At 43.1% G+C, this 26,979-nt stretch overlaps 2 protein-coding genes and 1 pseudogene across 4 annotated transcripts; 1 reads left to right on the top strand and 2 right to left on the bottom strand.

The window, feature by feature from the left end:
- Window positions 1-3,948: 3,948 nt before the first annotated feature.
- cant1a (calcium activated nucleotidase 1a) lies at window positions 3,949-14,442 on the bottom strand. 3 transcript variants are annotated; one of them, XM_024408203.2, is made up of 4 exons: window positions 14,304-14,442; window positions 6,723-7,385; window positions 5,494-5,697; window positions 3,949-5,340 (listed from the first exon to the last, which is right to left on the bottom strand). In XM_024408203.2, the coding sequence occupies exons 2-4, from the start codon at window positions 7,372-7,374 to the stop codon at window positions 4,970-4,972; spliced, it is 1,227 nt and encodes a 408-aa protein (XP_024263971.2). In that variant the 5' UTR covers window positions 7,375-7,385; window positions 14,304-14,442; the 3' UTR covers window positions 3,949-4,969. The 3 variants fall into 3 exon arrangements, with proteins under 3 accessions (XP_024263971.2, XP_024263970.2, XP_024263972.2); XM_024408202.2 differs by lacking the exon at window positions 14,304-14,442 and adding an exon at window positions 9,781-10,047; XM_024408204.2 differs by lacking the exon at window positions 14,304-14,442 and adding an exon at window positions 7,878-8,876.
- Window positions 14,443-15,935: 1,493 nt separating this feature from the next.
- Window positions 15,936-21,253, bottom strand: LOC112243967 (synaptogyrin-2). Its single transcript, XM_042315437.1, has 4 exons — window positions 21,034-21,253; window positions 18,641-18,878; window positions 18,153-18,289; window positions 15,936-17,488 (listed from the first exon to the last, which is right to left on the bottom strand). The coding sequence occupies exons 1-4, from the start codon at window positions 21,130-21,132 to the stop codon at window positions 17,273-17,275; spliced, it is 690 nt and encodes a 229-aa protein (XP_042171371.1). The 5' UTR covers window positions 21,133-21,253; the 3' UTR covers window positions 15,936-17,272.
- Window positions 21,254-22,475: 1,222 nt separating this feature from the next.
- Window positions 22,476-26,979, top strand: part of LOC121844923 — a 35,429-nt pseudogene continuing 30,925 nt past the window's right edge.

The following is a 26,979-nucleotide window of genomic DNA, read 5'->3' as shown; positions in this document are numbered from 1 at the left end:
CCCCGGCCAAACCCTACCCTGGACGACTCTGGGCCAATTGTGCGCTGCCCAATGGAACTCCCATTCACGGCCGGGTGTGATACAGCCTGGAATTGAGCCAGGGTCTGTAGTGACACCTCTAGCACTGAGATGCAGTGCCTTAGACCGCTGCACCACTCGGGAGCCCCAATAGGGATGAACCAGAAGATCCGTTTTAGGCTCCGCCTACTGGAATTCCTTACCGTTTTTAATTTTTAAATTTTTTAAAATCACCTGGGGCAAAAATGCTGATCGATCACTATGTCATACCCTACTCAGAGATTCTTTAAGGTCTGAAAAGCACTTTCACTTTGCCCTGGTCAGCAGTATTTTTCTGTTGCCCTAAGAATATGGTCACTTACCCGACAATGTGAAGATAGTTGTTTACATGCACACATGCCTTAACGTGTCCGTCTCTTGGGTCCGTTTTTGACTTCATGACTACCAAGTATTCAAAGAGCCAAACGTGTTTTTATGAATGTCTATAAAACCAAAAACAAATTCCCCATTATAAAAATATTGTACAGCAGAGCTACTGTCTCTCTCTTTCCACAGATCACACATAATGCCACATAATGCCACATAATGCCCCATAATGCCACATAATGCCAATGCTGTCAAGTGGTCAAGCCTCCACCCTTATTCATTGGTTCTGTAATAAACAGATGTACTACTTTGTTCCCACGACAGTTAAATATACATCAGAGTTGCTCTGTGATGCTGAGCTAACCAACCCTGCTGGAGCACTGAACAGCATCTATGACTGACATCATATTGACAGATGTTTGCTTGACCTGCAGCGATCACAGTCAGTCTGGACGAATCACAGCTGCTGGAGTGGATAAGGTTACAATAAAATAGATGTAATTACTAAATAGGATAAATCCCCTTAGACCACAGCAATTTGACTGGTACACTTAATATGGCCGCCGGGCCACCCATCATGGGTCGTTGCCGTAAATGTAAATGTCTGTTCCAGTAATTGTATGGTTCTAATCCTTTAGAGTATCCAGGCATCCAGTACTGTGCTAATTATGTGCTTCTAGAAACTGAAGGTCTCAGAGAGTGTCAGAGAGTAGTTTGGTCAAAGAGGAACTCATACTTTTTAACCCAACTCCTCTTTCAGCCTCCATATGGAATATTTACAACTGAATATGATTGAAGGAAGGACCCCATCTAGTGGAGGAATAATCGACATGAAAAAGCATAATCCTCATCCCTGTATATTCAAACGCGTTTTATTCAAGTGCATGCACACATTTCATGTTAACATAGTTTTTGCATACTTTTAATCTACGAACAGTGATACATTTGGATATGCTTTCAGCATATGTAACCAAATCAATCAGATATTGTATTTCCAAAACTACAGTACTGTCATTTCAAACTCTTATTAAAAACCGATTGGCAGCAGGGCAGAATTATTAGATTTGTGGATGTGTGTTAGGAGCATTGTTGCATCTGTGCCAGGCAGTGCTATCAGATGTATTCTGGTCTCACCACAAAGCGAAGGTCATACTGGCCTTCAGGACAGGGGTAGGACAGGGCCAGACTGCTGTTAGTAGGGCTCTGGGCCATGTCGTTCTTGAAGTCCTGGACGTGAAAGACAAACCTGCCCTCACATGTTAGGAGCTGAAGTGAACACTGTTGGTCTGGTTTTGTCTGAGGCTGCTTTGGAGAGAGAGACTGGCAGTGGGGAAGGAAATACACCTGGAACATTCTCGTTGGTTCTTAAAGAATCTTGCTGACCAACTGATGGGGTTGGTTTCCTTGGTTTGGTAAATCACACTATTGTGGTTTGGTGTTGTGAATGAGTTGACATAGTCTGGGGCTGGAGTGGAACTTGAGCTTGAGGAGTACACCACATGATTGGCTGATGCCTGATCATAGGAAAGTCTACTCCAAAAATATAAATCATGTCATTGTCCTACTAACAACGTAATTCACAAATGAACATGACTTGTGTGATGTGTGATGAATAGAGAAATGGAAATATCAGATTTCATTGTGTCGTTGGCCAACTGAACTTATCCTGGTCCCAGATCTGTTTGTGTTGTATGGCCATGGCATGTGGCATGACAATAACCATAGGAGTTGACTGGACAGTACAATCCAGGCTACAGGGAACTCACTGAATAGATTCCATGTTGTAGAGTCCAGGGACATGGAGAAGCAACAGCAGCCACAGAGGAGTGATTCAAGGCCTCAGCATTTTCACCAACCAGCTTGGGAAACTGACAAAAAGACAAGCAATAGAGTGAGGGTTCTCACAGTCTAGCCCACGTGTTTTTGCCTCATGGTATTAACCATATTAACTTTTGCCTCTAGGGGTGCTCTTGAGCCAAAAGGGGTCTTCTATATAGGCCCATATCCCCACATCCAGGAGCAAAACCATTGGCCTAAAGCTTTAATGTCTATATATTGTAGCGACCCGCACAGACCCGCACAGACAGTGTGTTATTTGTTAGGCTAGTAGGTGGTTGTGATGTACTTACCAGTACCCAGTGTTCGCGGGGTCCGACATGCCAATCAACCTGCTATCTGCCAATCACAGGAATGCCTGGAATGTTCTGATGCCGGGTATCCTGGTGGTTTGCCGAGTGGCGTGGAGGGGGTTGGGCAGGGGGATGGAGCATTGGAAGTTAAGACCAGGTTTAGCCTTTGTTCTCCCTCTTACGTCTGGGCTTCACAAGAGAAGGTCACGATTGGCTTGTGGGTTATCTTTCATTTATTTGGCGTGGGCTACGGCCAAACAGTAGCCTGTGTAAAGTTGGTAATAAACCGTCAATTCGTAAACTCAAACCTCTGTCTGGACAATTGTTCCTTTATGATCTAGTCAGGTCATTACAATATTATACCATCTTCCCCAACAATAACAACCACCATGAATAGGTTTAGCTGATGCAATAAATGAATTACAACTCAAATGTGTTTTATTCATAAAAAAGTAGCAAAATTGAATTCTACACCAAAATGACCATGCTGGATCACTGTATCTAGTGAATGTGCTTTTCCCACTCCAGACAGTGTACTGATAAGAAACCATAGCACATTTAGTTGATATTCAACAAAATCCATTTTCTGTACATAAAGTCAATTTGTGCACAACAGACAATCAAGTATATCCAATATAATCCAATATAAAAGCAAACATTTTATTCAGCACTAAGGACAATAGTTCATCTAGAATTTTCAGAGACATTTGACATTCAGATTCTTAAATATCTTACCTCTTGGTGTCTTGCTGTGCGCGTCGTGGTTCTTTTAAAACCTTGTAAAATGACACAGCTTAGATCTATATTAGATTTTTATTGAACCTTTATTTAACTAGGCTATAGCCACAGGGGTGAAAGTATTTACTAACGTAATCAAAACTGCACGCATGCAACTGGATTCTCTACATTTAGTGTGACCTCACAGAGGGGCTGGTTGCACAGCTTGTAGATATTGTTTTAGTTTGATCCCCAATAGATAAGACTGACTAAACCAAGAGAGATCAAGGATTAGGTCAAGCCTAATCTCATCAACCTTGGACAAGAAAAAACAATGGCTGACCCTAAATCCTAACCCTAACACTAAATCCTAACCCTAAATCCTAACCCTAAATCCTAACACTAAATCCTAAATCCTAACCCTAAATCTTAACCCTAAATCCTAACCCTAAACCTAAATGTAAAATTATTTAATACATTTGTATTATGTTCAATCAATATTCAGAATAAACAACATTGAACAAATGACAAATGCTTTGTAAGTGCACACCCACATGACATGATAACACACACGTGCTAATTAATAACAAGGTATATTCATAGTACCCAACCTAAATGATGTGATAGTTACATAATGCAGACAAATAGTCATCTTCTTTGAGGTTAACGTCTCTTGATTTTGTATGTTTTCCAACCTCACCCAATAAAAGACTCCGGGTGTATCAAGATAGATTTTACTCAACAAACACCAGTAAAACAAAACAGGATGATGTGAGATTCTGCTCTTGTTCTATATTCCATGAAAAAACATATTTTCATAAAGGTCAATGGAGTCACATAAAGCAGGTTTATATTTTTTGTATTTTCATTGTTGGACATAAAAGACTAAAAACACAGCAAATCATCTCCAAGTGATCTTCATTGTGGAAATGTGTTCCCAGGTATTCCCCTGCACAATAGAGACACACGTGATCATATACAAATGTAAGCACGGTTTGAAATGATTACGTTTTAGTCAAATATATCTGTTTGGGCTTCATGTGGTCAATTTCCAGTCTACAAATGATTTGTAATTATGTTCCGGCCCACCGACCATCCGCTCAAGAACAAAATCCTCCCACCGCTGACCTAGTTGATGATCCCTGACGTAGGGTATAGTGTCCTGAAGTATATGATTTTATGTAGTAAAAAGTAAGACGAAACTGTGATATACATTGGGGGGAAAATACAACAAATCCATTAGTTCCTGGATGTACAGTATCTGCATTTTATGAGTTAAATCACAGTTTAAGATGAATTGATAATTTGTACATTCATTCTGACAGTCTACATTACTTTAGAAGACAGCCGTTGGCCTAGGAAGAGGATGGCCATCAAGAGGACATCCTCAACTAGAGGACTTTGTTCAGGTAGCCTAGGCTACTCTCGGCTCCCATTTACTGAACAGAATGTCTTGCCCCTGAAACCTTGAGTTGAGTTCATTAGGGAATGCGACTAAATTATTATTTTAAATGTTTTGCAACATAAAATGAAAAAATGACAGGTAGCCCCTCCCTGTTTAAGTCTGTTTTCTTCCGTTTGATGCTTACCTCAGGTCACACCAAAATGGCTTCTGATCCGTGATTGATCGATTGGGCTGCGTGTCGTCTTCACAGTCAATTAACAAGCAGCAAGTTAACTTTTGAGTGCATGGAATGTCAACAACTATGTTCCACATAGCTACTATATGTCCTTGTTTCCTAAATGAACTCCAGACCCTCATACTTCACGTCTCCTATCTTGGTTTCAGGTAACAGGATCTGGCCGTCCAGTGTGAATGCCATTATGTACGAGGCGATTTTCCCAGCGTCCTCCTCCGACTTGAGAGCCACGATGATCTGATCGTCCGTGTTGGGGACAAACTTGAAGGAGGAGAAGCCGTGTGTGGGGTTATGCGGGCCCACCCGGTTCACGGTGACGTCCTTGAAGTCCGGCGAGCAGCTGAGGATGAGGTTGGCAGCACGACGCTCGTCGGCCGTCTCGTCGTAGCGCTCTTTGCTAGCGCGGCGTGGGAGGAAGAACCAGCGCTGCAGGCTGTCGCTCCACGCGGCCGACTCGTGGATCAGGTAACCTGGGGAGAGAATGTCATGAGAATCTGAATATCATAGAGAATGCTAATAGTTTGCAGGGGTAACTCTAACTGTATATGCTAGGCTAACACAGTCAGCATAGCCTTTGCAGTTAGCGTTAGCATGGTTAGCATTTTCAATCCTGCAGCTCTCACCTGGAGGTTCGATCCCAGCTGCGGACCTCAGGAGGTTGTACTTGGGGACCCAGTTCTGGTGCTGCACGTCCCCCCGATGGCCCACCACCTTTACCCACTCAGGGTTGTTGTTGACCACCTCCCCCGTGGTGGTTGTCCACTCTTTCCCCAGGCCACCCACGTACAAGTGCTCGTCCTTTACTGCTAGCCACTCCGCTTTGAACCCTGAAAGAGGGAAAGAGGGTCATTGGGACACACATCAAGATTTTATGATTCACTGAACTACTGTACAGACCTTTTGAATGCACCAAAGAGTTAAAAAGTATTTAAGAGAAATATACTCTCCCACTTGGCATATAAAGGACACATACACTGAGTGAACAAAACATTAGGAACACCTGCTTGTTCCATGAGATAGACTGACCAGGTGAAAGCTATGATCCCTTATTGATGTCCTGTGTTAAATCCACTTCAAATCAGTGTAGCTGAAGGGGAGGAGACAGGTTAAAGAAGGATTTTTCAGCCTTGAGACATGGACTGTGTATGTGTGCCATTCAGGGGTGAATGGACAAGACAAAATATTGAAGTGCCTTTGAACAGGGTTTGGTAGTAGTTGCCACAGGTTTGTGTCAAGAACTGCAACGCTGCTTGATTTTTCATGATCAACAGTTTCCAGTGTGTATAAAGAATGGTCCACCACCCAAGGGACATCCAGCCAACTTGACACAACAGTGGGAAGCATTGGAGTCAACATGGGCCAGCATCCCTGTGGAACACTTTCAACAACTTGTAGAATCCATGCCCCGATGAATTAAGGCTGTTCTGAGGGCAAAATAGGGTGCAATTCAATATTAGGAAGGTGTTCTTAATGTTTTGTACACTCAAGTGTTTACAAATGAGAATGAGATCCAACAAATTCCATTTCCATGGTTGTGGTCTACCCCAGATGAGGTTCTTCAACAGACCCCTTAGAGTAAATAAACAGATTAAGTTCCAAATCTGCCTGCCTGGTCTACATAGTGAGACACTCACACAATGCCAAATCGACCCCTAACCCCTACTCCATATTCACTTATGGATATCTGAGAGGGATTAAATAGGTGTCAGCAATATGGTGAAAATTCAATCTACCCTATTAGAAGGCAAGATGAAGCAATTACCATAGAATGTATACTTATTCAATCCTTTCAGATCTACAGGAGCCTAGGAATCAATTCTGCACTTGAATTTGGCTCATCTACCTCACTGACCTTTGGAGACGGAGCCGTCCCCATCAGGCAGGATGACCCAGGGCACAGCCTTGCTGCCGTCGATGTGGTAGACCACGCCCGTTCGGTCATCCACGCTGTACAGCTTCCCGTTGAACACCACCAGCTCTGACAGCTCCATGCCCCGGCCCTTCTCCGCCAGGTGGCTCTCCAGCAGGACCCTCTCCGCATCCCATTCCACGGCCACCTTGGTGCCACTCTCCGACACCAGCAGGTGGCCCCGGCGCATGTAGCTGAACCACGTCAGCTTCTTGTCGCTGCGCGAGTCCGTGTCCAGGTCGGCAATGACCCCGATGCGGTAGCGCGTGCCCTGCGGCGTCCGCTCAGGGGTGCTGAGCGGGTAAGTGTCATTGTAGCGGTCGGCCACCTCGTCCATCGCCATCCCCGTGTGGCCAGACTTCCAGTTACGGGAGCTGGGGACCTCGGAGTAGGAGGCCGGGTTCAGGTGCATGTAGAGGAGGACCAGGGCAATGGCCAGGACCAGGGCTACGATGGCCTTCAAATTGAGGCGGAATCGGGGGTCTGGGGTGTTGGTCATGGAGGCCAACATGGGAAGTCCTCCGACTGAGATGCGCAGGGGGTTCATAGACGGATCATTCTGCTCCAGTTGGGTGTAGCCTGGAGAAACAGGCATGGGGGAGGGATCTGAAAAGGTTAAGGAGAGGAGAATGGAGGGGTCAGAGGTCTGATTTGAGGGAAAGGCTGCCCTCCTCAGCTTCAGTACACAGGTAGAATCTCAATTGTATTTCCTTGATTCCTCTCCTCGCCTCCTTTTCACCGACTCACTCAACCTCACCAGTAGTTAGATCACCAAGTATTGTTGTTATGACTTTGGCCTCGATCCTATAGACAATCAGTGTTGCAGAATATTTCACAAGTCTCATGACTCTCAATCATCATGTGTATCTCAGTGCAATTTTGAGAGAAATATAGCAGCTTTAGAATCTGACGGCACTATAACAACCCCACAACCGCTGAAGAACTCCTTGAAGATGTCACATGGATTAGATGTTTTGATTTAACATTTATTAAGTCTTTCACAAGAGACTAATATCAGTGAAACACCAAATCAGTACATAAACATTCAAATAAATAATGTGTGAGATTTCACACCAGACAACAGTATACAATACACACCAGCTTCATTCAGATCCAGGTTGCCTGTAAAAAACTGAAAATAATGATAGAATCTCTGCTCACAAGGACGTTCTTCTTTAAGGCTCACGTCTGTCCATATAGCAGACCACTGAAAGAACACTAGATTGCAGATCCTGAAGAGAATGTCTATGTACAACCAATGAGCATCCCACAGCTCAGTTCTGCTGTGAAGGAGGAAGAAGCGGTAGCTACAGGTGAGACCAATAGAAGCTGGCCACAGGTGTGCAGGCAGTGTGTCGACGTGGAGCCTGGGAGTGGCCCATTCAGTGACATAAAATGGGACAATATGTCGTTGTGAACAGGTAAAACAGGAAAGGTAGCAAGTAGACACCCGGAAACCACCCCCAAAACCTTGTCACTCAAAACTCTCAGTCAGATGAGGGTGTTCAAAAACTAGCCTACTTTTAGGATTTGGCTAAGCTAACAAGTGGTGTACAGGTAGAGTAGTCTTTATTAACACAAGCATTTTGCTACACCCGCAATAACATCTGCTAAACACGTGTATGTGACCAATAAAAATAGATTTGGATTCATTATCCCAGAGGGACCTCATCTCAGTAGCACATCTCATGTATTCATGTGTTCTGCTTATCAGATACTCAATCAACATCACTCGTGAGAGAGAAAGGCGACAGAATAAGGAAATGCAATCCTGCCTACGTTTTGGTACATCTAAATAAGAAACAGTTTGCCACAGCATTATTGGTGGCTTTTTTGATAGTATCTGTCTCCATACATCTGAAAACATGTATTCTACACTCAATGTAGCCTAAATGTTGGCTGATGATTCAAACTGAATTCTTCAGCTTCTCTATGTTTGATACATACTTCAGTCTGAGACCGCCATCGTTGAAGTCATTTGTGGTAATGTCAAAATGATGAGTATTGTACAAAACATAGTAATCAGTGATTGGATCATCTCTAACCAATCTGGGAAGCAAAACCAATGACGAATTTTCAACTATTCTGACTCTGGCTCAACTCATTGGTTGAGTAGAATTAATTAGACCAATCAGAACTTTTAGAATTTTTTTCTATTCTTGATATCGTCATGGAGGTACTCAGATCTAGATTCATTACGGAGAAGAAACAAATACATGTGGCATAGCCTAAATGTTAACTGAAAAAATCTCAAATGTGAATCGGGGTGAAAGGCAGTATCGAAATCGAATGAAGCATCCATTTGAAATGCGCTCTCAGAAATACACCAACATGTACACCCTCAAGAAAATCTTTGTTACCTCACTTTGAGTCGGTTCCAGGAGCGACACATCCTGTGACCAGGGTATAATGTCTCTAAAGCCAGCAGCAGCAGCCTCTCTTCTGCTCAAAGGCTCTTTTATACCAGGACTGTGGCCAGGGCCCCCAGCCAAACAGAAGTCCATTATGACACCCTGAGACTCTCTGCTCTGTGGCAGACTTCCCTCTCCGGCATGCTAGTCTAACACACAGGCACGCACACATCAGCTGGTTGAAACTAAATCACCAGAAAACAGATTGTTGTTTGTGCACTCACACTAAGAAGTGCCTGAGGTGTGAGCATGTAGGTCCTCAAACACACGGCATCAATTACAGGGTAAAGTATCTGTGATGGATGGAATCCCAACTAGACACTACAGACATCACACACTATAGTACAGATCTCCAACATGTCTCTCCTCTAGCCAGGGCCCAGATCTGTTCGGGCTCTAGAGCAAATACTATGGTCATTGTCATGCCATACATAGGAGTAGGTGAGGTATAAGCAAGCACGCACAAACTGATCTGGGACCTAGTTACCTCTTCTCCATATAGTACCTCACAACTAACTCCTCAAATCACAGAGTCCATGCAGGATCTGCTGTCACTGAAACAAACAAGAGCTCTGGTAGTATGGAGTTACCCTTTCTTCTCCTCCTCCTCCTTCCTGAATGCTGGCCGACTGTCATCTCAATTCCACAACCGCACCAATGGACCAGCTACACTCTTCCGTTGCCCAGAGTTAATTGAATGCTGAGCAGTGAACTCCTTAGTTATCAGCTGAAAGGGATTGGCTGTGCAACCGTGACTAAGGGTAACAACAACGGTGGTGAACTTTAACTAGACTTGGGGGATTAGTATTGATTAACCACCGCAAGTCCAAAGGGGAAAACCTAGCAAGGTAATTGACAACTACTCTTCACCACTCTTGTCTTGCTTGACCTTTGTGCATGTATAGACTGCAAGCCTAGGTAAAGTCAACATATTGTTCCTCTAGTCTGGCCTCGTTCCATACTGTATGTTCTATAGCCTGTAGTCTGGCCTCGTCCCATACTGTATGTTCTGTAGCCTGTAGTCTGGCCTCGTTCCATACTGTATGTTCTGTAGCCTGTAGTCTGGCCTCATTCCAACCGGTATGTTCTGTAGCCTGTAGTCTGGCCTTGTTCCATACTGTATGTTCTGTAGCCTGTAGTCTGGCCTTGTTCCATACTGTATGTTCTGTAGCCTGTAGTCTGGCCTCGTTCCATACTGTATTTTCTGTAGCCTGGCCTCGTTCCATACTGTATGTTTTGTAGTCTGGCCTCGTCCCATACTGTATGTTCTGTAGCCTGTAGTCTGGCCTCGTCCCATACTGTATGTTCTGTATCCTGTAGTCTGGCCTCGTTCCATACTGTATGTTCTGTAGCCTGTAGTCTGGCCTCGTCCCATACTGTATGTTCTGTAGCCTGTAGTCTGGCCTCGTTTCATACTGTATGTTCTGTAGCCTGTAGTCTGGCCTCGTTCCATACTGTATGTTCTGTAGCCTGTAGTCTGGCCTCGTCCCATACTGTATGTTCTATAGCCTGTAGTCTGGCCTCGTTTCATACTGTATGTTCTGTAGCCTGTAGTCTGGCCTCGTTCCAAACTGTATGTTCTGTAGCCTGTAGTCTGGACTCGTTCCAAACTGTATGTTCTATAGCCTGTAGTCTGGCCTCGTCCCAAACTGTATGTTCTGCTGAAAAGGTTTATGTTGTTTAACTTTTCAACATGACAACGAATGATAGGCTAAAGAGTTGGCTACAGAACAGACAGTATGGGATGAGGCCAGATGCAATTACAGCACATCATGATGGGATGTCTTCAGACTAGAAGCCTTGCCCCAGACTAGATCTGTTCAGTAGGGATGCCAGACTACCAAGACAATGACAATAGCAGTTAGCAAGACAGCAAAAACAGACCTGGGAGCAGGCTATATTACTCAAATAGGTTACCTGTGGAGTGTTGACTGGTAAAACCACAGTGGAAGTCTGCAATGCATGGACTATAACATGTTTTATATCGTTATAATAGGTCTGCGTTGTTATCCACCCACTCTGATCATCCATTTGAATGGTCTTTGTGTCATTTTAAAGACTTTATGATATGTTTCCCTGCACACAATGCACTTTAAAGTAATTGCCCATTGTGTCTAGATGTCTATTAAATTTGACTCATAATTAATTACAATATGAGTATTTAAAAAAAATAGTGTGTTAAAACTATAACATGTTTTATATCGTTATAATAGCTTTGTTATCCACCCACTCTGATCATCCATTTGAATGGTTTTGTGTCATTTTAAAGACTTTAGAATGGTGTGGGCACACCAATGCACTTTAAAGTAATTGCCCATTGTGTCTAGATGACAACAGAATGGTGTGGGCGTAAAAAAAGAATGGTGTGGGCAGCTTTTCTGTTTTTGAATGGTGTGGGCGTACCTCAACAACAGAATGGTGTGGGCGTACCTCAACAACAGAATGGTGTGGGCGTACCTCAACAACAGAATGGTGTGGGTGTACCTCAACAACAGAATGGTGTGGGCGTACCTCAACAACAGAATGGTGTGGGCGTACCTCAACAACAGAATGGTGTGGGCGTACCTCAACAACAGAATGGTGCGGGCGTACCTCAACAACAGAATGGTGTGGGCGTATGCTGGTCATTAAAAATATTCACATGAGTAGACTGCTGATTGGCCAGCTACATGATCCTCTATGAGGATATAGCCAGCATATATGAAACAATCTGTTTGAGGTGGTTTCTTCTTCTTCTCCAATTTATGCTTTGGCCACAAATACGAGTATAGGATGAGTCAACAACATTATTTACTTATGAGGTAATAGAATATGAACTTTTAAAAGTGATTTTCAGTGGACAGTTACTTTAAATAAATATGATTTTGAGAATTTCATCCATGTCAGGATAAAGCAAAGGAGAAAGTTAGTTACACGCAGATATCGGTTTTAATTGTAAACCACTGTCTCTTAGCACATTTTCAAAGGAAGGCAACATCTGCAGAAACGGTCTTCAACAGCCATATATTTATTTTACCTTTATTTAACTAGGCAAGTCAGTTAAGAACAAATTCTTATTTTCAATGACGGCCTAGGAACAGTGGGTTAACTGCCTGTTCAGGGGCAGAACGACAGATTTCTACCTTGTCAGCTCGGGGATATGAACGGCTACTAGTCCAACGCTCTAACCACTAGGCTCCAACGCTCTGACCACTAGGCTACCCTGCCGCCCCATATAATGGACTTTGGCGCTACAAAGTTTATATGTCATTAAAGGACACGTGTGTCAAGACAATAAATGGTTCACAGTGACTGCTGTTGGGCAGGGGTTGCAGAATGAGCATAGACTAACTGTTTTCTGTCTTTCAACTGAGCATACCATGTGATGGTACCTGCTGCTAGCAAATTCAGGGTAGCCCTGACCGGGACTCGAACTCAGGTCCAGCTACTCAATAATTTAGCTGTTAGGCCAAGAGATCCGAACCTCTTGACAATGTTGCCAGGTGATTAACCTCGGGTAGCAACATTGTGGGAGGCATCCCAGCTGTCTAGAGACTACTAGGTGACAGGTTAAGGTCACTATAATAGGTCTCTAGGCCTAGTTGTTTCAAATTATTTTTGATTGCAATAGTTTATGCATTTTAATTGTTTTGAATATGTTCTGCTGTAGATAAATGGTGTTGAATGACAATATTCACATACAAGCAGTCACTATTAAAAGTAGGCCTATCTTCCTACTGATGTATGACCTTGTCTTTTACATTCCTGCAGTTATAGATGACAAGACTAGATACTGCTTCTATCTACAGTGCTGTGTGATCATGTGGTTGGTTTATAATGGGTTTTACAGCAGTGTTAGACTGGCAGACTTCCACTGGCATTGCGCCTGTATGTCCCCCCTTTGCTGCTATAACAGCCTCCACTCTTCTGAAGGCTTTCCACTAGATGTTGGAACATTGCTGTTATAACAGCCTCCACTCTTCTGGGAAGGCTTTCCACTAGATGTTGGAACATTGCTGCGGGGTCTTGCTTCTATTCACCCACAAGAGCATTAGTGAGGTCGGGCACTTAGGCCTGGCTCGCAGTCAGAGTTCCAATTCATCCCAAAGGTGTTCAATGGGGTTGAGTTCGTGTTCTCCTGACCCAGATTTGTCCTTCGGACTGCCAGATGGTGAAGCGTCCAATGGCGGTGAGCTTTACACCACTCCAGCTGACACTTGGCATTGCACATGGTGATCTTAGGCTTGTGTGCGTCTGCTCGGCCATGGAAACCCATTCCATGAAGCTCCTGACTAACAGTTATTGTGCTGACATTGCTTCTGTAACGGATGTGAAACGGCTAGCTTAGTTAGCGGTGCGCGCTAAATAGCGTTTCAATCAGTGACGTCACTTGCTCTGAGACCTTGAAGTAGTAGTTCCCCTTGCTCTGCAAGGGCCGCGGCTTTTGTGGAGGGTGACTGTTGTTGATGTGTGCAGAGAGTCTCTGGTTCGCCCCCGGGTATGGGCGAGGGGATGGTCTAAACTTATACTGTTACACTTCCATAGGCAGTTTGGAACTTGGTGTGGAGTTTTGTAACCAGGACAGACTATTTTTTACACGCTATGTGCTTAAAAATACTACTTTTAGCTGCACCATGCTCCTAGATGTTTCCACTTCACAGTAACAGCACTTACAGTTGACAGGGGCAGCTCTGACAGGGCAGAAATTTGCAAAAACTGACTGGTTGGAAAGGTTGCATCCTATGACGGTGCAAGTTGAAAGTCATTGAACCCTCAGTAAGGCCAATCAACTGCCAATGTTATATACACCTGTCAGCAACGGGTGTGGCTGAAATAGCCGAATCCACTAATTTGAAGGTGTCCACATACCTTTATGTATTTATGTATATATATATATATATATATATATATAGTGCATTTTAAAACATGCCAACTCGAGCCCCCATCATCACACTACTGACAGATTAGTGAGTAGGCCTAATTCGAACATGAAAAGGGGAAGTACATGTGACAACATATGAGTGCTCCCGTTTAACTAGGATATGCTCTAGAATTGTCGGATAATATTAAATAAAGGCGACACGAAGCTTCATGGATGCGCAACTGTTACAAATAATGTTAGAACGATACTCACTACAAGTGATATGCCGCCAAATAACAGTCCGATAATGGTTTGATTGGCGACAACACCGCTTCGTTTAAATCTAGGCTACAGTGTTCAGTCTCCATCGTTTGCATCATTGGGGAAACCATGGGCTACTTCCTTGTTCAGTGACAGTATAAAATAAGTCCCGCCCAGGCAACGAAATCTACCTAGCCTACGAATTGAAAAGTATTCTGGATTACTATGCGCTGCTTGCGTAAACTGTTTGTTGTCTGCAACGTTGAAACATATCTAATATGTGACTTTTATTGCAATGCAGGTGCAACAGCACATCTGAAATCATTTGCCGTGTTCGAGAGGATAAAAAAAACGTAATGTATCAGGGTAAAGAGTGACTGACTGATCAGTAGTTATTTATGATGCAAGGTTTCTTGTAGATCAGTCAGTCGGTAACTTAATCGCATGCAATGTCGAACAAGCTCATGTTCATGATAGCAGTGACGGTGCTAGACTTCAAATACAACACACTATGTTAGTAGTGAAAGGTTCCTGGCATTGGCATTCATTGAAAAATTGACAAGAGTCATGGGATGTTTATGTTGCACAATGTCTGTGTTTTCAGTAAGTTCCGTGTCCAATGTGAAACATAATAACTAGAGGTGACACACAGGGCCCACCCAGAGAGAGCACAAATAGCCTTACTAGTTATAGTTGTAAACCTTATCTACTTTTCACCGGCTCCTTTACTCTCCCTCCTTAGCGGCTGCTCAAATATTTGCCTTTGGAATACACCCTTCTTAAAAAAAAAATAGGGCCAGTCTCCAAACAGGAAAAGCCTTTATTTGGCAAAGGTTCGGTTGGTGGTGTAGTAGGCTTTTATAAGGCACTTTGTGCAACAGACTGCAAAGCTCAGTGCAATCTTGAAACCCAAGACAGAGGGCATAATAATTGGTGAGATCACTTCATCAGAGAGAACGTAAATAAATTAGCTTGTACCAAAGATATACCAAGAACAAAGGCAGGACCATATGTCGTTTTTGATGAAGGTTCTTACTCTGGTACTGTATGGAAGTCATTGTCATGCCCAGGAGGATTAAAAGGCATAGGTCATTTACAAAACAATTTTCAATCTAATATCACAACGCTGCCTGAGGAAGACTAGTAGTCAAAACACATTGCAGTTGTGTGTCCTAATGTAGTATGCTGACTGCTCCCATATGTATTATTTTGTAAATATATTTTGTTAATAGTTCACTAGTTTATTGAAAAGTACTGGCAGCCTACTCATTTTCTTTCAATGGAATAGCATTACAATTCAATATACTGTATATATTACCTACTAGATGGTATTTTGTTAAACTCATCTATGAGAATTCTGATATGAGTTTGTCTGAAAAGGTGTGTGTCATGGACAAGAACACACCAGAACTGAATAAAACCGTTCCCAGGCACATTCGGAATAGATGAAGGTAGGAGACAAACAAGTTGAGGAGAGAACGTTCCTGATACTAAACACACACCCTCGTTTACCAAATATATTACAGACTCGTTTGAAACTACAATAAAGATCAAATGAAAGGGTTAACATGACTTGAAAGGGTTAACATGACTTGGGATGTACTACAAATGACAGGGTTAACATGACTTGGGAGCATGTACTACAAATGACAGGGTTAACATGACTTGGGAGCATGTACTACAAATGAAAGGGTTAACATGACTTGGTTAACAAATGACAACATGACTTGGTGACTTGGGAGCATGTACTACAAATGACAGGGTTAACATGACTTGGGAGCATGTACTACAAATGACAGGGTTAACATGACTTGGGAGCATGTACTACAAATGAAAGGGTTAACATGACTTGGGAGCATGTACTACAAATGACAGAAAGATAACGTGTTATCCAATTTACCCCCCAAAAATGTACGGCTGGTTTCCCAGACCAAGATTAATAAACCTATTCCTGGATGAAAATCTACTTGCAATGGAGCTTTTCCATTAAGCGTGAGTTTCAGTCCAGAAGTAGGTTTAAACTGGGTACAGGAAATAGGCTCTGAGTGAGTTCAGTGGTGGTTTTTAAAAGCACTGATATACAGTAGTTGTTAAAGGTAGCATTTTTCAGACAGTGCACCCATTATTGGGACAAATAAAAGTATGGGTTTGCAGAGAAAAACAAAAACAGTCTTCGTTTGTCAATAATTTAGCAATACATTTGATTTCTAGATATATGGCAATAAGTTCTGATATCCTGGGCTGGCTAGAATGTTGAAATACATTGAAATTATCAAAAGGTATTTGTATATGCACTATACCATATAACTGGATTAGGCAGCATAGAAAAATACAGTGTGTCCATAGCATAGCATAGCATAGCATAGCATAGCATAGCATAGCATAGCATAGCATAGCATAGCCTCATTATTTGCAATACAAGCAATGTTGACAGCGACATATGTTTTAGTGGTTTGATCTGAACTTCAGTGTCCACATGACTGCATTACATATGTTACAAGACAAACAGTGCAGAGAACAACATAAAGAACATATGGCAGTTACCTCAAGTGGTGATGGCACTCTGAATCTCATATTTTTCCATGGCATTCTAGGTTTTACCCTAGTAACAGTTTTCCTTAGATTCTACCTGAAGCTCAGCTCAGGCACTCTAGTTGTATGTATAAAAATGCAGCAAAATATCCATTCACAACCTAAACTACAATATGAATACCAACTGAAATCATGTCAACACACCCTTCATTATGTAAGCGCAACACCAGCTAAGACTTAAACAGTTAGGTGAAAGGAGAGGACCAGTGGAGTGCTGAGATCAGTCCACATAGCTGAGGCAACATAGCCTGGTCCCAGATCTTTTTGTGTTTGGCATGACCGTAGGAGTTGGCAAGACAGCACAAACAGATCTGGGACCAGGCTACAGGCACCAATGGCAACTTAAAAACTCAAACTCCCCCCCCAAATCTGGTCAATGGTCCAGTCCCTCAGTAAGATGGGGGCTGGTATGGTGCTGGATGCTCTTGGTTTTGGGGGGTGAAAGGGGACTGCTGGTAGCCCTCTGGCCCACTGGTGGGGTACGGGGGATAGGCGGAGGTAGATGGGTAAGGAGTGCTGTTGTCATAGGCTGGGTCTGTGTAGCCCTGGTCAAGGTCACCCACTCCTTGGCGATATCTTGTATAAGCAAATGTAGTCAATAGAGCCTGTGAGAGGAAATATTGGTAAATACGTTTTAAAAATCCCATAACACGTGTCAATGGCTCGTATACAGAAACCCAGCCTAAAACAGCAAGCAATGCAGATGTAGAGCATTATGTGCATGTTACAATTACTGCCAGAGAGTGTTATGTGTAAGATAAGTAGAAGATTCTAGAATGCCTGGTGCGCTGGCGCTTGCACACTTGATTTAGAAAACCTCTAGCTGGACAAGAGACAGAGCCATGAATCCTGACTGGCAGCCTCATCAGTGATTAGCCTCTCCCCATCTGTAGTTATATGTGAATATGGGTCTGAAATGCTATGCTACACTATTTAATCTATATACATGTCATATTATATAGCTGCATTATCACTGTTAATATGTACATTTAATCTCCTTTCCTTATAGAACCACAAAGATTACTTCTATGTGTGTTTGTGTGTGTAGCTGTGTGGTGGTGACCAAGAGATAAAACATCTCTGGAAAAGGACACATCTGCCTTGTTCTTGCCTGACAGCCTGTAGCAAGTCAGAACGCTAACAATCAGCATTAATTACTAGCGGGTTAGGGCATTCACTGTCGACCGCTCAGACCAGCTGCAGCTAGCAGTTTCAAATAGTAACATGACAGTTGAGAGACAAAAAAGAGAGAGAGAAAGACTGACTCACCCAAGTGACAATGGAGAAGAAGGAGAAGGCCACTACGGCTCGGGCGGCGTCGACAGGGATGCCTGCTACTTCGGTGGTGTGAGACCACTGATTGGCCAGGACACAGAAGCAGATGAACCAGAACAACGTCCACACTCCTGACAGAGGAGGGAAAGTAAAGTTTATGGTAACATTTCCTACGAATTCCCTCTTTCCTAATGCATTATAAGTGCATTCATAACGCCATATGAGCAACTACACTATGAGTGTAGTTATCGATGTTTATAAGCAGTGCACCTTTAGTACCTAACTTGTTAAGTATAGTGAATTGTGCATGGCATAAGGCCTTATAAACCTGCTTGTAAATGCATTGTAAGGAAGCTATTCATATGAAGTGTTGCCAAGATTATCGTTGAAAAATCTGTCCATAAAAGTGTCAGTTCTGGGTGCCAAACTACAGCCTTACAGATTTAGCATTGGAGTATCACAAACAAATGTTTTCCCCTAACCAGAGAAGACCAAGTCAACAGTGACAATGTTCTTCCTCTCTTTGGCGTTGCTGATCTGAGGGAAGTAGGCGTCCAGTATGATGAAGACGACGCAGGCGAGAAAGGCCAAAATTCCGATACCCACTCCGAAGCCGCATGCGCTGTCATTCCTGTTGAACATGCATTTGGTGTCAGGCAGGAGTAAAGGGTTGACATAGCCTTCTCCAGTGATGGTGGCAAACACCACTATGGAAAAGATCTGAAGAGACAACAACATGTCGGTTAGAACACCTTGGGGTCCATCACATAGGCCTGTTATCATATTATCACATAGGCCTGTTATATTATCACATAGGCCTGTTATCATATAAGACTGTTATCATATTATCGCATAGGCCTGTTATCATATAAGACTGTTATCATATTATCGCATAGGCCTGTTATCATATAAGACTGTTATCATATTATCACATAGGCCTGTTATCATATAAGACTGTTATCATATTATCACATAGGCCTGTTATCATATAAGACAGGTGTAGCACAGTGTTAGACAACCTGTAACCAATCACATGAGGACATACAGTACATCCTGGGAAGAAAAAACATGAAAGGTAATATGTCTGGAGGGATGCGTAACGGTAGAGGATAACTTCAAGGGGAGTATGTTCAAGTTTTATTGTCACATGCACAAGTACAGTGAAATGCTTAACTTTCAAGCCATTGTGTATGTTTGGTATGATTTCAGGGGTTGACCCGTAGTGGATGTGGACAGCCTTATGAAGCCGACCCGTAGTGGATGTGGACAGCCTTATGAAGCCGACCCGTAGTGGATGTGGACAGCCTTATGAAGCCGACCTGTAGTGGATGTGGGCAGCCTTATGAAGCCGACCCGTAGTGGATGTGGGCAGCCTTATGAAGCCGACCCGTAGTGGATGTGGACAGCCTTATGACCCCTTATAGTGGATGTGGGCAGCTTTATGAAGCCGACCCGTAGTGGATGTGGACAGCCTTATGAAGCCGACCCGTAGTGGATGTGGACAGCCTTATGAAGCCGACCCGTAGTGGATGTGGGCCTTATGAAGCCGACCCGTTTATGAAGCCTTTTTGAAGCCAACCCGTAGTGGATGTGGACAGCCTTATGAAGCCGACCCGTAGTGGATGTGGGCAGCCTTATGAAGCCGACCCGTGTGGATGTGGGCAGCCTTATGAAGCCGACCCGTAGTGGATGTGGGCAGCAGCCTTAGTGGATGTGGGCAGCCTTATGAAGCCGACCCGTAGTGGATGTGGACAGCCTTATGAAGCCGACCCAGCCTTATGAAGCCGACCCGTAGTGGATGTGGACAGCCTTATGAAGCCGACCCGTAGTGGATGTGGGCAGCCTTATGAAGCCGACCCGTAGTGGATGTGGACAGCCTTATGAAGCCGACCTGTAGTCGGCTACTCTATCAACCACAAAATGTGCATTCTATTGGAATTCCCATTGAAACCCTTTGGACAGCTATAGCAGTGTGTGGGTGAAATGTGTGGGCTCACTCAGTTTAGCGCAACGCTGATTGGCTATTATTTTATTTGTATCAATGGAAGCCAAATGCTTGCTTGCATTCAATACTACAGGCGGCAACAATGTCATACTCCTTTTGACCAGACAGCATCAGATAGATAGTGCTCCTCTGTCTCCTGTATGTGTAGCCTGTTTCACTCGATCGGATGCTTTCGGTTAGCTAGCTCAGTGCATCCAAGATCTCTTCTTGACATTGAAGTGTAATGCAACATCAATGAACATGTTTTTCCCCATTAAACGAAACATATTGTCCATCTTATAATAATATAGATAGTTGCATGCAAACAAATTGTCATCACAGCTATCCTTGCAGAACTTTTACAGGGGTACGGAAGTTGATGGGATGACCATGTGGTGTGGTGGATCTGTCAGACTGACAGTTGATCAGATAGTAGCTAAACAAACAAACCTCTTCCACGTCATGCCAGCGAGCTAAAGTTACAGCAGCAAGCTACTAACATCTGTAGCTCAAAAGCTGGCCGTTGGCAGGCTTACAACTATCATCATCAACAGTTGGCAAAACGCTTAGTTTGGCTGACACAGCTAAACTGGTCACGAGTAAAAGTTCCCTACTAGAACACAGCTGGATAACCTGTTAGCTAGCATTAGCCAAGTGTCATTCGCAACTTTTCCACAACATCACAAACTAGAAAACAGGTCAACAACTCTTTCATGTTGTCTTCTTGCCTTGATGCGCAAAGCTTTTCCATAAAAAGAAAATACAACTGTGATGTGTACTGTAGCTAAACAGACAGCTAGCTATGGTTGCTAGCTAGCTAACGTTAGCTACTTCAAAAGTTTCCAAAGATAACACGCTTAGCTGGCTGTCAACCTGGAGTAAATCACTCACCCAGCTCAAGATGCGGACTATGGTTTGAGGTTGTTTAACAAAGCTCATAAAATCGAAGTCACCTCCGGCCAGCGAGGCACCATAGGCACCAGATTCCATTTTATATATATATATTTTTATGCCGATTAATATGTCCCAACTTCAGCTAGAAAATGACTATGCGCAGGTCTCATTTGTGAAGTTGCAGATCTGTGGTTTTGTTTTCACTCTCATTTCCTGAAAAGTTAAAGAACCGCCCCGGACAATGACCACGTCATCTCTAGGATTTTTTTCTTCATGGGACTAATAATTGCTTCAAACAAATGGGCGTACTGCTACTCTCACAGTGACCTTTTGACCATAGTGTTCAGTATTGTCACATTATCACACATTTTCAAAGGGTTTGTACAAAATAAATAAGCATCTATCCTCTCTCTATGTGTCTGTGTCCCTTACACACACCCCATTGTGTACACAATGGCTTGTATCTTTATTAACTTGTTATCAACTTCATTTTCACAAGCTTTGAGGATAATAGATAGGCTTATTGTAGCCTAGTGGCTGACATTATGGTGTGGAAGAGAGCAAGATAAAATATAATTCTGGCTATAGTGTATAATATATAATTCATCGTTATTGTCAAGGCTATAGCTCATCATCAAGGCAGTGTTTGCAATGATACCCCTAGGAACAACCACCTTCCATAGGCTATGATGGTGGCATCCACAGGAGGTTGGTGGCACCTTAATTGTGGAGGACAGGCTCATGGTAATGGCTGGAGCAGAATTGGTGGAATGGTATCAAATACATCCAACACATGGTTTCCATGGTGTTGCCATGGTGTTCCATGTGTTTGATGCCATTCCATTTGCTCCGTTCCAGACATTATTATGGTCCGTTCTTCCCCCAGCAGCCTCGACTGGCCTCCCAATCAGCAAGGATGCTGCCTTTTGATTGGGACACAGGATGTGTAATGTGCTTTGGACATGAAAACATTGCATATTGACCACCAAATAGAAAACATTTATTGGTGTTGTTGTGAGGTCTGCATATCACTGTTATTCACTTCAATATTTTAGATTCTCTAATTAATATCGTCTCAAACAACTGCTATCATATTCCACTAAACTCCATTCATAATGTAGGTTTACCACTAGAGGGCAGCAGTAGCACACAAGGGATTCCTGCTGTGAGAGACAGACAGTTTATTACGAATTATATATTCACTTCATTTTATTCTTTAGTGATGTGCCAATGCATTTTAGTTGTGCACCACTGTAATGCAGGATTGCAATTAGAATGTTACATTGACTTACAAAATGTATTCTGACTGTCTAGAATAAACTTGACATTCATTTGGAAATATTTTATTAACGTTTTCGAAACTTTTCGCATAATGAACACACCTCTAATGAGGAGAATGTATTTCATTGGTTGAGTCTGCGCCAGAGAAAGCCGCTCGAGCTGAAAGTTGATTGGTGATTTGGGGCTGTGCATGGCAGTCTTGAAAAAATGAAGTCTTCAGAAATGGTGAGGGGTAGAACATACATCGATAATGCAAGTCTTATGCATCAACCTATTCAATTTGAAGTTACTTTTTGCAGTTACAATACATATGCAGTTTTGCTAAGTCATAGGCTACTGCCTATGAATAATGATTCAGAAGTTTAGTGTATTGACTGGTGTTGTTTCTATTGTGTTTCCATCTGGAAACCTGTGGAAATGGAACTAACACATTGAATCAATTCACAGCTGTTAATTAGTGGAGGCTGTTGAGAACAGTTATAGGAGGACGGGCTCTGTGTAATGGCTGGAATGGAGTTATTGGAACGGACTCAAACATGAGGTTTCCATATGTTTCATACTGTTTCAATGATTCCATTCCAGCCATTACAATGAGCTGTCATCATATAGCCCTCCCCCACCAGCCTCCACTGCTGTCAATCACTTAGAAGCTCTGGATGAATTTATTTAATACATTTTGTTGGAAAGCTTTATATAAAATCCAAAGGTATTCCAGAAACTAGTTATTAGAAATATACATACTGTGTTGTTGTTTTTCTTTAGTAAAATGAACTCAACTAGATCCAAGAGGGAGCTTAAAGGGGCAGTAAGCAATTTCTACATCCATTTTTGCAGAATAGAACTTAAATGCCTCATGGGCTGAGCTCAACTGTACTACCCCGTCAGAACCCGAAAGCTTGTTTTACTCTGTTTGTAAATTAATTAAATGTAAACAATGTATGCTTACAACAATAATGTTGATATAATGGATGGTTAGTCCTTGATTGTTTTTATTTTCTTTAACCTCCACAAGTTCCTCTCATTTCCTGTTGAAGAAGTTCCGGATAACATGTGAACATGGCACATTGCCTGTGATAAGGATCTTTGGGAGGATGGAGGATGGAGGAAGGAGTACACTAGTGGTCTGTGGGAGGTTCCTGATAACATGTGAACATGGCACATTGCCTGTGATAAGGATCTTTGGGAGGATGGAGGATGGAGGAAGCAGTACACTAGTGGTCTGTGTGAGGTTCCTGATAACATGTGAACATGGCACATTGCCTGTGATAAGGATCTTTGGGAGGATGGAGGATGGAGGAAGGAGTACACTAGTGGTCTGTGGGAGGTTCCTGATAACATGTGAACATGGCACATTGCCTGTGATAAGGATCTTTGGGAGGATGGAGGACGGAGGAAGGAGTACACTAGTGGTCTGTGGGAGGTTCCTGATAACATGTGAACATGGCACATTGCCTGTGATAAGGATCTTTGGGAGGATGGAGGACGGAGGAAGGAGTACACTAGTGGTCTGTGGGAGGTTCCTGATAACATGTGAACATGGCACATTGCCTGTGATAAGGATCTTTGGGAGGATGGAGGATGGAGGAAGGAGTACACTAGTGGTCTGTGGGAGGTTCCTGATAACATGTGAACATGGCACATTGCCTGTGATAAGGATCTTTGGGAGGATGGAGGACGGAGGAAGGAGTACACTAGTGGTCTGTGGGAGGTTCCTGATAACATGTGAACATGGCACATTGCCTGTGATAAGGATCTTTGGGAGGATGAAGGACGGAGGAAGGAGTACACTAGTGGTCTGTGGGAGGTTCCTGATAACATGTGAACATGGCACATTGCCTGTGATAAGGATCTTTGGGAGGATGGAGGACGGAGGAAGCAGTACACTAGTGGTCTGTGGGAGGTTCCTGATAACATGTGAACATGGCACATTGCCTGTGATAAGGATCTTTGGGAGGATGGAGGACGGAGGAAGGAGTACACTAGTGGTCTGTGGGAGGTTCCTGATAACATGTGAACATGGCACATTGCCTGTGATAAGGATCTTTGGGAGGATGGAGGACGGAGGAAGGAGTACACTAGTGGTCTGTGGGAGGTTCCTGATAACATGTGAACATGGCACATTGCCTGTGATAACGATCTTTGGGAGGATGGAGGACGGAGGAAGCAGTACACTAGTGGTCTGTGGGAGGTTCCTGATAACATGTGAACATGGCACATTGCCTGTGATAAGGATCTTTGGGAGGATGGAGGACGGAGGAAGCAGTACACTAGTGGTCTGTGCGAGGGACCACTTCCTCTATAGTCTTCTTTTGATTGTGAAACAACCCTTCCGTCAGTCTTTTTATTTCTTCATATTTTGGGTTTGGTAGATAATGAGTTGAGAGTGTAAGTTGGTCAGACAAAGTCCTAACTCCTAAACCCACCCACTAAGAGCTCCTAATAGTTCCCTCTCCTGGGAACTGGAAGACAAGACTGGGACGATGCACTAACTACAGTATATAACGCAACAGTACCTCTGTTCCAACAATCCTTTCTTCTTGGTGTGCTCCCCTATGCTTCTGTCTGGGATTGGAAAAGGGTAAGTCCATGAAACAGACGGACAGGTGTGGCCCCGCAGAGTGAAGACCAGGAGGATGGCATACAGTGTGGACTTCAATCTGAGACCTATAATGGAGCTTGAATTAGAGTAAGTTGCTCTTTACTCTCATCTCTCTGTTAATGGCGGGATGTTTAAGTAGAGCTGTGTTTTGTAGCCCATGTCTGTCCACAGTTGCATATTCTGCAGGAGATACTGCATTATTGTGTGTGCTTTGTTGTTCCTCGTTGTTAGTTCTAGTTTCACAAACACTCTCTCTGTCTGGCTGTACATAGTTGGTGCATAGGACATCATTAGTTTGGAATAGGTCAAGGTTTAATCTCAGTTATCCTGGAACAACAATATTGCGTAATTTAGTCAGATACTGGATGATGGTACCATTTATGTTTATGCAGTCTGTTCACGAGAGATTAGTCAAGGTCTTAACATCCCATTCAAAAGTTCCTTTAACGCTGTCCAACTACTGTATGGTTGTAAGGGAAGGGAACACTGCTGCTCTCTAACCAAGGTTGATTTGAGGAGCAAACTGAAGCAAAGCGCTTTTAGAGGACAGTGGAAGTTGATAAAAAAGTGCTTCTTTATTGCAGTGACATTTAGGAATTTGAGTTTCTCCCAGACTGTCTAGTGTTTGTTTAGTGAATGTTAGTTCTCAAAGACAATCTTATTTAAAATATATAGCTCCCTTATCTGTTCTACATACGTTATATGTGGTTTTAGTAGTTAAAGTGTACACAGAATTTTTTTTAACAGAAAAATGATTTTCGATGTATTTATAAAATTTTTATTTCACCTTTTTATTTTTATTTAACCAGGTAGGCCAGTTGAAAACAAGTTCTCTTTTACAACTGTGACCTGGCCAAGATAAAGCAAAGCAATGTGACAAAAACAACAACACAGGCTTACACATAAACAAACGTACAGTCAATAACACAATAGAAAATAAAAAATAGAAGAATCTATGTGCAGTGTGTGCAAATGTAGAAGATTAGGGAGGTAGGCAATAAATAGGCCATAGAGGCATAATAATCACAATTTAGCATTAATACTGGAGTGATAGATGTAAAGATGATGATGTGCAAGTAGAGATACTGGGGTGCAAGAGGGTAAGTAATAATATGGGGATGAGGTAGTTGGGTGTGCTATTTACAGATTGGCTGTGTACAGGTACAGTGATCGGTAAGCTGCTCTGACAGCTGATTCTTACAGTTCGAGAGGGAGATATAAGACTCCAGTTTCAGAGACTTTTGCAATTCGTTCCAGTCATTGGTAGCAGAGAACTGGAAGGAAAGGCGGCCAAAGTAAGTGTTGACTTTGGGGATGACCAGTGAGATATACCTGCTGGAGTGCGTGCTACACTTTGGTGTTGCTATGGTGATCAGTGAGCTGAGATAAGGCGGGGCTTTACCTAGCAGAGCCTTGTAGATGACCTGGAGCCAGTGGGTTTGGCGGCAGATATGTAGTGAGGGCCAGCCAACGAGAGCGTACAGGTCGCAGTGGTGGGTAGTATATGGGGCTTTGGTGACAAAACGGTTGGCACTATGATAGGCTCCATCCAATTTACTGAGTAGAGTGTTGGGGGCTATTTTGGAAATGACATCGCCGAAGTCAAGGATCTGTAGTATAGTCAGTTTTCTGAGGGTATGTTTGGCAGAATGAGTGAAGGAGGCGTTTGTTTGCAAAATAGGAAGCAGATTCTAGATTTCATTTTGGATTAAAGATGTTTAATGTGAGTGGAAGGACAGTTTACAGTCTAACCAGACTCCTAGGTATTTGTAGTTGTCCACATATTCTAAGTCAGAACCGTCTAGAGTAGTGATGCTAGTCAGGCGGGCGGGTGTGGGCAGCGATCGGTTGAAGAGCATGTGCTTAGTTTTACTAGCATTTAGAAGCAGTTATTTGTCCTCTGGTCTGTTTCTCTCTTTTGGATATGTTCCAGTGACCCCGGTTGCCTTGGCAACATTGGAGCCTTTTGTTCGATTAATCATTGTCCTGAGAATAGGAAATCATAACATCGACAAGCACTGGCTATTTTTTCCTCAATCGTTGCATAATTCATATTGAATGTG

The sequence above is a fragment of the Oncorhynchus tshawytscha genome, unplaced genomic scaffold (assembly GCF_018296145.1).
Source record: "Oncorhynchus tshawytscha isolate Ot180627B unplaced genomic scaffold, Otsh_v2.0 Un_contig_3169_pilon_pilon, whole genome shotgun sequence".
Classification (NCBI taxonomy): domain Eukaryota; kingdom Metazoa; phylum Chordata; class Actinopteri; order Salmoniformes; family Salmonidae; genus Oncorhynchus; species Oncorhynchus tshawytscha.
This window is presented reverse-complemented; position numbering and strand designations above follow the sequence as displayed.

Bases quoted from the DNA above. Each gene is read 5' to 3' on its own strand.
- cant1a (XM_024408202.2), bottom strand. From the start codon at position 9,826: ATGACAGTCGGCCAGCATTCAGGAAGGAGGAGGAGGAGAAGAAAGG. The intron at 5,698-6,722 runs GTCAGTGAGGTA...TCCCTCTTTCAG, and splicing joins GGACGGCTCCGTCTCCAAAG to GGTTCAAAGCGGAGTGGCTA. The intron at 5,341-5,493 runs GTGAGAGCTGCA...TTCTCTCCCCAG, and splicing joins AGCTGGGATCGAACCTCCAG to GTTACCTGATCCACGAGTCG.
- LOC112243967 (XM_042315437.1), bottom strand. From the start codon at position 21,132: ATGGAATCTGGTGCCTATGGTGCCTCGCTGGCCGGAGGTGACTTCGAT. The intron at 18,879-21,033 runs GTGAGTGATTTA...TTGTCTCTTCAG, and splicing joins TAGTCCGCATCTTGAGCTGG to ATCTTTTCCATAGTGGTGTT. The intron at 17,489-18,152 runs GTGAGTCAGTCT...TTCCTCTCACAG, and splicing joins TCTTCTCCATTGTCACTTGG to GCTCTATTGACTACATTTGC.